The 9,149-nt window shown below is 40.6% G+C and overlaps 1 protein-coding gene across 3 annotated transcripts in view; it reads left to right on the forward strand.

The window, feature by feature from the left end:
* ssrp1a (structure specific recognition protein 1a) overlaps positions 1-8,721 on the forward strand; it is a 15,915-nt gene extending 7,194 nt beyond the window's left edge. For 2 of the 3 annotated variants that reach the window (XM_086315483.1, XM_086315502.1), the window contains 13 exons: positions 47-147; positions 697-826; positions 932-1,035; positions 1,229-1,357; positions 1,474-1,695; positions 3,736-3,808; positions 6,236-6,368; positions 6,469-6,514; positions 6,603-6,735; positions 6,832-6,999; positions 7,145-7,239; positions 7,357-7,528; positions 8,264-8,721. In XM_086315483.1, coding sequence (XP_086171609.1) covers positions 47-147; positions 697-826; positions 932-1,035; positions 1,229-1,357; positions 1,474-1,695; positions 3,736-3,808; positions 6,236-6,368; positions 6,469-6,514; positions 6,603-6,735; positions 6,832-6,999; positions 7,145-7,239; positions 7,357-7,528; positions 8,264-8,332 — 1,575 coding nt within the window. In that variant the 3' untranslated portion in view covers positions 8,333-8,721. Of the gene's footprint in view, positions 1-46; positions 148-696; positions 827-931; positions 1,036-1,228; positions 1,358-1,473; positions 1,696-3,735; positions 3,809-6,235; positions 6,369-6,468; positions 6,515-6,602; positions 6,736-6,831; positions 7,000-7,144; positions 7,240-7,356; positions 7,529-7,625; positions 8,152-8,263 lie in introns of those variants that run through there. The other variant, XM_086315493.1, reaches the window with a different exon arrangement.
* The last annotated feature ends 428 nt before the right edge of the window (positions 8,722-9,149 follow it).

Here is a 9,149-nt window from a genome sequence, read left to right on the forward strand (position 1 = left end):
TTTGTTTTTGTTTACAGTAGTTCTAAAACTGTGTGTTTTCATTCAGGCATTTGCCCAGAATGTGTTATCTAAGGCTGATGTGATCCAAGCTACAGGAGACGCTGTGTGTATCTTCAAAGAGCTGCAGTGTCTTACACCCAGAGGAAGGTAAAAGATTGACATTTGAGCACCCAAATCCAGTCACCTACCGATTTTCTGATTTGATTTTAAACCAAAAAATTGGCCAGTTTATCACTATATTGAACGTACTTGATACTAAGGGAGCCAAATTGTACAAAGAAAACATTCCCGTACTGTTACACTACCACTAGCCTGAACTGGCAGACTGGATCCATTCTTAAAGGTTGTTTACACCAAATTTTGACCATAACGCCCAAATGTCGCAGCAGAAATTGAGACCAACCACACCAGGGAATTGTTGTTGTTTTTTTTTTACCTTTGACCTTCAGCAGGTCATCTTGACATTGTCTACATGCAGAAGTACATTGAGTTGCTGCCAGGTGATTGGCTGTTCAGATATTGGAGTTAACAAGCAGTTAGGCTGATATACCTAATAATAAAATGGCCTTTGTATATTTGGATAAAGCGTGCATAAACCTTGCACTTTCATGAAGTCACACTTATGAACTCACTATATGATTCACATTAGTTAGTTATTCACATTAGGAGTTAACCAGTTAACTTTCCTTTCTTCAGATATGACATCCGTATCTACCCGACATTTCTTCACCTGCACGGTAAAACGTTCGACTACAAGATTCCCTACACCACCGTCCTCCGTCTTTTCCTGCTGCCACACAAGGATCAGAGGCAGATGTTCTTTGTGGTATGTGAACTTTTCTGTGTGACTTTTATTGTTGACAGTGTTAGCATTTAATGCTCCCATTTTCTGACCTGCTTTCTCTTTGTGGCGTTTTTGTTTTCTTTATAGATCAGTCTGGATCCTCCTATCAAGCAGGGGCAGACACGTTATCACTTTCTCATTCTGCTCTTCTCCAAGGAAGAAGATATTAGCCTAACCCTCAACATGAGCGAGTGAGTGCATCTAGACCTAGATTGGCTTCAGCTAATTTTGACTGAAGAATAATGTTGTAAAGCGTGTGTCCACTAGGGGGAACCAAGGGTCTGAGTCAGTAGTGTCAGTAGAAACAGTTCTTTGCATCATTTAGAAACTCTCAAAACTTAATTTTAAGGTTTTAAACTTTGTTCTTTCCCATGTGTGTCACAGAGAAGATGTGGAGCGTCGTTTTGAGGGTAAACTCAGTAAGTTCATGTCAGGATCTCTTTATGAGATGGTGAGCAGGGTGATGAAGGCCTTGGTCAACCGTAAAATCACAGTACCTGGAAACTTCCAAGGGTAGGCATCTCATATACTTCTGTTTTTCAAAAACACTGTTTTTTTTTTTTTTTTTTTCTTTTTCAAAATTAAGTATAACTGTGTCACTCTTTGGGCGTTGATCTCTTCCTCCTCAGACACTCAGGAGCCCAGTGCATCACCTGCTCCTACAAGGCATCCTCAGGCCTCCTCTATCCTTTGGAAAGGGGTTTCATCTACGTCCACAAGCCCCCTGTTCACTTGCGCTTTGAAGAGATCTCTTGTGTCAACTTTGCCAGAGGCACCACCACAACACGTTCTTTTGACTTTGAGATTGAGACCAAGCAAGGGAACCAGTACACTTTTAGCAGCATTGAGAGGTGAGCATTGAGAGGTTTTGTTAACAGGAGCAGACCTATCATAAAAACACAAAGGTATCCTGGATATGTGTTTCATGCTGGGGGAATATTCATTCATATACAAGTCTGGGCATGATTTTCACTCTGGCACACTCGTTCACATTGTGTGGGTTTTTTTTCTTCTTCTAATAACTCACTTTAGAGGATGAGAGTAAATCCATTTTGGTTTCTGGCTGTTTGCATTGACCACTCTGCTGATTCAGCATCTCCATCTTATCGCCACTAATGTAACATGATCCTTCCAAGCACTAAAAGTCATCATCTGCATTAGAGTTGTCAGACTTTCATTTCATTTTGTGCCATATACTACAAAACTCAAGCTTAACATGAAGCTGCTGGAACCTAAGTTAAGTGCCTACACGGAGGGTTATATTCCCATCAAAAGAAGGACAGTAGGTAATTTCAGATTCTGAAGCAAGGATGTTGTTCATAAATTTAGATCTTGCTAATACCATGTTTTTATTTTGTTTATAGCTTTTGCCAGCACTGTACTGCTCAGACAGGAGCTCAGTTATGATATAGGTTCATGTGCCAAAATATGGAGGAGGATGAGCATTTCCTATGGATGACTCTAGGGTTGGGTGATTGCCATGGTCTGATTGTCCCCATGTGGGATCGCCAGTGAAATGTCTTACAAATGAGTATATGTGGAGATGAAATATGAAGCAATATTGAGATGGATTGAGACAGATTCATGTTATTATGAATATCATATCTTAATTGAATGCATTAATGGTGGACAAGGGTCTCCATATTTTGGCATCTGAACCTATATCATAATTGACCAATGGAGACAGCTGAGCCATCATCGACATCGTTGTCCATCAGCACAACTTGCCATACTACATATTTATAATGTCACTTTTATAAACAACAACAGAGGTTACCATTGTGCTGAAAAATAAAACCATAAATAAAGGAAATAAAGCACAGGCCAAAAGGTAACAGACACCAAACACAAAAGAGCTGTAGAAGTGAAACAATAAAGGAGTACATAAAATATAACTTAAAATCACAGTCAACATCTCACACTGGGTTCAAAGCCAGGGAGTAAAAGTGTGCTTTTAAGGGATTTAAAAACAACAAGAAAAGGAGCCTGCTTGATGTGCAATGGCAAACCACAGGTTTGCTGGTCTACTGACTGAGAGAACCAGTGTGACATTTGGCTGGATCAGAAAAAGAAACGATGGGGCACCACCATTAAGAGACTTAAAAACAAATGAAAGGGTTTTGAAATCGATTTGTAAATGACCTGGAAGCCAGTGAAGGGAAGCTGAAATTGGGCTTATGTGCTCTTACTTGCTTTAACCTGATTTAAAAAATCAAGCGAGAGCATTTTACTCCAGCTGTAGTCGAGAAATGGAGACATGTGCATTGCATTGCCGTAATCAAAACGAGACAATATGTTGTAAAAGCATGTTAATGTTTCAAGATTGCATGTGGACAGCTGAGGCTTGATTTTGACAGTAGTATATTCAAATGAGAATCGAACTTCAGAGAAGGAACCGTTTTCACATTTAAATTGGTGATAATGCATTTCTCATATGGGAGCAGATTGGAAAGGTTAACACAGTGGGTGCTGCTTTTGCCACAGGGTCTAAACAACATGACTTATGAAATTCAGAAAATTTGCAGCAGCTTCTGGTCCAGGTTATTCTTCCTCAGGACCGCTGTTGGGCCTTCTTTACCACCGCGTTTGTGTTATGGGTCCAGATAAGATCGGCATGAGTGCCCATAAACCTAAAGGTGGAGACAAATTCCACCCGTTCTCCATTTATAATCAGAGGGGAGTGGACCTGTCTGTGCCTCCTGAAGTCCATTATGAGTTCTTTTATTTTAAGGACATTCAGCTTCAGAGCCATCCCATTGCAGGGCAGGGGAAGCTCTGCAGTTTTAGATGCTGAATTGAGGCTTGTGAGACATTTGGTTTTTGATCATATTGTTAAGCCATTCTAATTAATTTAAAATAAATAACTCCTACTTTGTCTCTTTCCCTTCTAGAGAGGAGTACGGCAAACTTTTTGACTTTGTTAATGCTAAGAAGCTCAACATCAAGAACAGAGGTTTCAAAGAGGTAATGCACAAGTCACTGAAACGCCTCTCAGTTTGTACATTAAGTTTGATCATATTTCTATCCCCGATATTGATGCTTGTTGCCCTTCTCCTTTGTGTTTGTCCTTGTACACCTGTAGAAGAAGGTGGGTATGGTCATGGGCGTCACGTGTGGATTAGGCACTTGATTTTATTGGTCTGGAGTGATTTCCTGCTTGCATGGCGTGCTGCTGGTATGTGTGTGCGTGTTCTGAGGATGGCGTCCAATGATCTTGATTTGGTTTGACATTACCAATATGATTGCTGTTGAACCTGAGATATTTTGAGTGATTTATGACTAATCATGGGACATGGAGGTGAGGGAGCGCTGACCAATACCTCTTTGGGTTGGTGTGTGTGTGCGCGCGTTCTGTGTGTGTGCGCGCGTTCTGTGTGTGTGTGCGCGTTCTGTGTGTGTGTGTTTGCATTGTGCTGACTAATGTGTGGCCTGGGGGCTTTTGGTGTGCTTTAACACTGAGTACAGTTGTCATCAAGACTGCTGCCTTACAAAGGCGACGCTGATTGCATTACCTACAATGGTCTTTGACATATATGAGCTTCTTTCAACGAGGCCATCCCATCTGTTTCTGTGGTGATGGGGTCAGCAGAGGTCAATGAAAATTAATGGAGCTCCTCTCTAATTCCTGTTGGTGTTCAAGTAGCAGCCTCCCTGTTTGTCTGTCGATTGGTGGACTTGGATGCGTGCAGATGGAGAAGAAGAAAATAGTTTGAATTTTATTTCCAGGATGGCATTACAGCATAGCGAGCCTCAAGCTAAAGAAGAAGATGCTAAGCTAAGATTTTGTGTGGTCTTATACTTCACTTTATATGCAAACATGAGTCATTTAATTGATTAGAATCACAGTGTCCAATGGTTTTGGCTCATGTTAACCCTTTCCATGTCCTGGCAAACTAAATTTTTGTCCATCCAGAAGTTTGAAGACCTCAGAAATGGACCAAAAAAGCCCTGAACCACCTAAAATTCTAGATAAGATGAGCATGGCCACCATGACATCACCCATTATTTTCTGAAGTCACATCTTAAAGCTTAAAGCTGGGCATTTTGTGGTGGATCTTTGTGACACTGTGTGCCTTTTTTCCACAAGTACCGACTTGACTCCACTCTACTCTGTTTTGGTGGGGTTTTTTCCCATTACAATTGAGTGCCATCGCAGTATGATGGTCATTATAGCAACACGTCCGAAACTCTGCAACACTATTTATATATGACACAAACACGACACAATAATGGAGGACTTAGGGGTGATAGTATACCTTTTGCTCCATTGTGGTGGGGGTTTCAGACTCGAGGACCACGGTGTTTATTTTTGTGCAGCCATTTACCTCGTTGCAGAGTTTCAGAAATGGAAGTTCTTCTTTTTTTTTTCTTTTTTTTTTTTCTTTCTTCCCTTTCCTGAAAGAGTCACTTTCATGACTCATCAAGTAATGCCATCATTGACTGGCCAATCGGGGCTTGCAGTCTTTTGACGTCACATTTTCGTACCTGGTACCAAGTGCACCACCTGATGGAAACTCTAAAAGCCAGCCGAGTAGGTACTAGTGGAAAAGAGGCATTTGACTCTTGTACAGCAGAGACCTGCTAGTCACAAGGTAGCCACACCTTCAAAAACACACTGCTTTTTTTTTCTATTTAAGGGTATTTTTAAACACAATTTTCTACGGTGTGAAGAAGATTTCGCAAAATGTGTTCAAAGGTTGAGTCAAAAAGCTGTTTTCGCATAGGCTGCTATAGGATCTCAAATCTTTATTGTATGTGTGCGCTTCCCCCCCACAGCTATTGCCCTCTGGTGGCCATCACAAATAATGCAGGTTTCTAGGCACTTCTGCAGCGGCTTCATTTTTCCAAACCAAAATCTACATTCATGTTTTAAACCATGAAATGTGCAATAACAACAGTAAAAACAGCAGAACTAGAGAGGAAATGAAAAAAAGTTGGCATAAAAGCTAAAAATTTTCCGTAGGAAAAATGTTTTTCTTCCCATTTCCTGTTCTTAATAAGCTAGCTGCCCCCTCAGATTAAACCTTTAAACCTGCATTATATTCTCTTTGTGACAGAAATGCGATCAGCTGAAATTACTTCTGATAATTAAGTTATTTATTTAGCAAAAAGGGCCGAAGTGATGTGTTAAGTTGCAGTCATGTGTCGGGCTGATTTAATAGCACTGTACATTAAATATTTGGCGGTTTTAAACATGCTGGAAAAAAACAGCAGTTGCAATATCTGTAATGCCTAGTGGGATGTTTCTTTCTTTTCTGTTTTTTGCTAATGAACTAAGCAATAAGGAAAAGGTGGCTAACTTTATCTCAGAGTAGATAGAGGCTCGTGGGTACTGTGTTTTTTGTTTTTTGTCTGTTTGTTTTGTTTTTTGACCCTGTAGTGTATTTCCAGGGCATGAAGGGCAAGATTGATGAATACAGCGACTCAGATGATGACCAACACGATGCTTACTTGGAAAGGATGAAGGCTGAGGGCAAGATCAGGGAGGAGGGCAACGACAGCGACGAATCAGACGGTGAAAGTGGTGAGTAATGACTGCCTATATGACAGGATAGCGAGCATACTCAGAAGATGGGGAACGTTGGATAGTGATATTTTTTTCTTTTTTTCTTGTTTCTCTTCAGATGAGTCTTTCAACCCTGGAGAGGAAGATGAAGAGATTGCAGAAGAGTACGTGACTCTCCTAAAACGTAGTTGGATGATATGATAGCTTATTAACACTTATTAACACTACTGGCGTCTCCTTGTCTTCAATCAGGTATGACAGCAATGCCTCAGCAAGCGAGAGCAGTGAAGGAGGAGAGGAGAGCGAAGATGAGAGTGCAAAGAAGAAAAAGGCCAAAAAAGCCAAAGTGGTGAAGGAGAAAAAAGAGAGAAAGCCACGAAAAGAGGCGAGAGAAGGGCTAAAATAAGCCACCACTGTACATAAAGGTGTGCAGTTTCAATCATTTCTTTACTCAATTCCTTTTTATCTTCAATGTGAGCAGAAGAAGCAGAAGGATGCTGGCGGACCCAAGAGACCAATGAGTGCGTATATGCTTTGGCTCAACTCCAGCCGTGAGCGAATCAAGTCGGACAACCCCGGCATCTCCATCACAGAGATCTCTAAGAAAGCGGGAGAGATGTGGAGACAGCTGAGCAAAGATGAGAAGCAGGTGAGGGTTAAGAGAAATTGCTTTAGTTGTGGTTTTTTAACTTAAAAAAAAATACACACGAATAAAATGCATCTATTGTCCACTTAAGTATGTTAATTAACCAGAATAAATGTGTAGAGAAACCTCTAAAGAATGTTTTCTGTAGGAGTGGGAAGCAAAGGCAGGCGAGGCGAAAAAACAGTACGATAAAGCAAAGAAAGAATACAAAGAGAGCGGAGGAGCAACTTCCAGCCCCAGGAAGTAAGGCCTGCAACAAAATAAGTCAACTCTTTGTTTTTTTGTTTTTTTTTTTTTTGAAGTCTTGATGCAGAAAAATGGCTAAATTTGTTATATTTTCTTCCACTTTTCACCCATTAGGGAGAGTAAAAAGTCTGGAGGCAAAAAGGACGATAAGAAAAGGAAGTCTGCCGGAGCAGACAAGGACAAGGAGCGGGGAGGAAACGACAGCTTTAAGAGCCGAGAGTTCATCGAGACCAGCGAGGAGAGTTCATCAGACTCTGACCACAAGAGCAAGTCCAAGAGGAAGAAGGTAAATCCAGTGACTGTAAATGCCGTCATCAGACAGAACAGACTCAGACTCTTATTGAATGATGTAGGATGACTTTTAGTTTCTTTTACCTAATCAGAAACCACAATGCGATGGAAATGTTTGATCTAGCTAAAAGTCAAAACACTGATGGCTGCTCAGTGAGAAGTAGACATTTTCTTCAGGAGGAGAAACCTTTAAATCCCGTTAGCTGATTGAGGGACAGCTGCGGGACGAAGTGTATCAGGGAAAACCTGGAACTGAAGCACCCCGCTTACTAAAAAGATGGCAGGTAGGAGAGAGGGAAGGCAATAGAGAGCTAATGAGTGTGAGAATGAAAGCTCCTGTTATCTTGTGTATCACTATATTGCATTTTTAACCAAATGCAAAGAAAACAGTAATGAGGAGACTAAGAATTTTCTTGAACATGTCTGTGTATATTTGCAGTTTCTGTTAGAATATATTTGCGATAGAGCTACGAGGCAGTGTTTGATGACTTGCTTTTTCCTGTTTAGTTGAGATTTTGCCTGCAGTTTGAGTTAACTGTAAAGAAATGTGCTTTATTCGCTTCTCGATAACACAGATGCAGAGAGCAATCAGAGAACTTGAGCGTTGCGCATTAAATTAATGGAAATTGTTGATGTAAACATAGTGAAACTGCTTCATTTAGACTAAAGCACTCCTTCATGTTCTGACATGATTGTAAACACTGAGTTCTTCTTTCTTTTTTCTAAACAGGAATCAGACGATGAGGAAGAAGAAGAGGCGGTGTCAACACCTGCAAGCTCCGAGGAAGAGTCTGATTGAAGACACACTTTTCCACCTCGTATACACACACACACCAAGGACCAAGCGTTTATACTCTCTCTGCTGATACCACACTGACGGACAAATTAACAGACTTGAGTTGTATTTGCTTCTTCGTGGTTCGTTTTATGAGTACAAACACATTTTTGTGACTGACTCTTCAACCATGTAATGATATTTGAGTAGTTTGATGATGAGCTGGCATACCTTTTGGAAATACTGAAGGGTTTTCCATCAAACCAGTGGGCATATATGTTTTAGTTACATAGCACGATGATTGCAGGGGTTGTTAGTTAGCAGATGCAAAATTTATGTACGGGAATTTCTTTGACTTTTCCAGTGTCATGTTTTCAGGCCAAAATAAATAAATGAATCATTTTCAATAAAAACTCAGTTGGTGGTGCTTTGATCCTCATGGAAAAAGATTCTGAACTGATGGTCAAACGGTCACCTTGAGAGATTGCTTGCTGCCGTTTGCGTGTAAAGTAGCTTGTAAAGCACATTTAATGAATGTGGTCCATTTAGTGTTATTTACAACAACATTCATTCATTGTTTAGAATGTTTAAAAGTTTCTTTACATACACCGTTTCAGCCATTCAGTTAAATTCAGTTTTGTTTATTTAGCGCTAAATCACAACAGCAGTTTCCTCAAAGCGCTTTATATTTTAAGGTAAAGACCCTACAATAATACAGAGAAAACCCCCAACAATATAATAACCTCCTATGAGCAAGTGCTTTGGCGATAGCGGGAAGGAAAAACTCCCTTTTAACAGGAAGAAACCTCCAGCAGAACCAGGCTGAGGGAGGAGCGCCCAT

Source organism: Aulonocara sp. 'chitande type north' Nkhata Bay, linkage group LG2, assembly GCF_057382095.1.
Source record: "Aulonocara sp. 'chitande type north' Nkhata Bay isolate Kocher_YH1m ecotype deep benthic linkage group LG2, A_spYH_male_GT1.1, whole genome shotgun sequence".
Classification (NCBI taxonomy): Eukaryota; Metazoa; Chordata; class Actinopteri; order Cichliformes; family Cichlidae; genus Aulonocara; species Aulonocara sp. 'chitande type north' Nkhata Bay.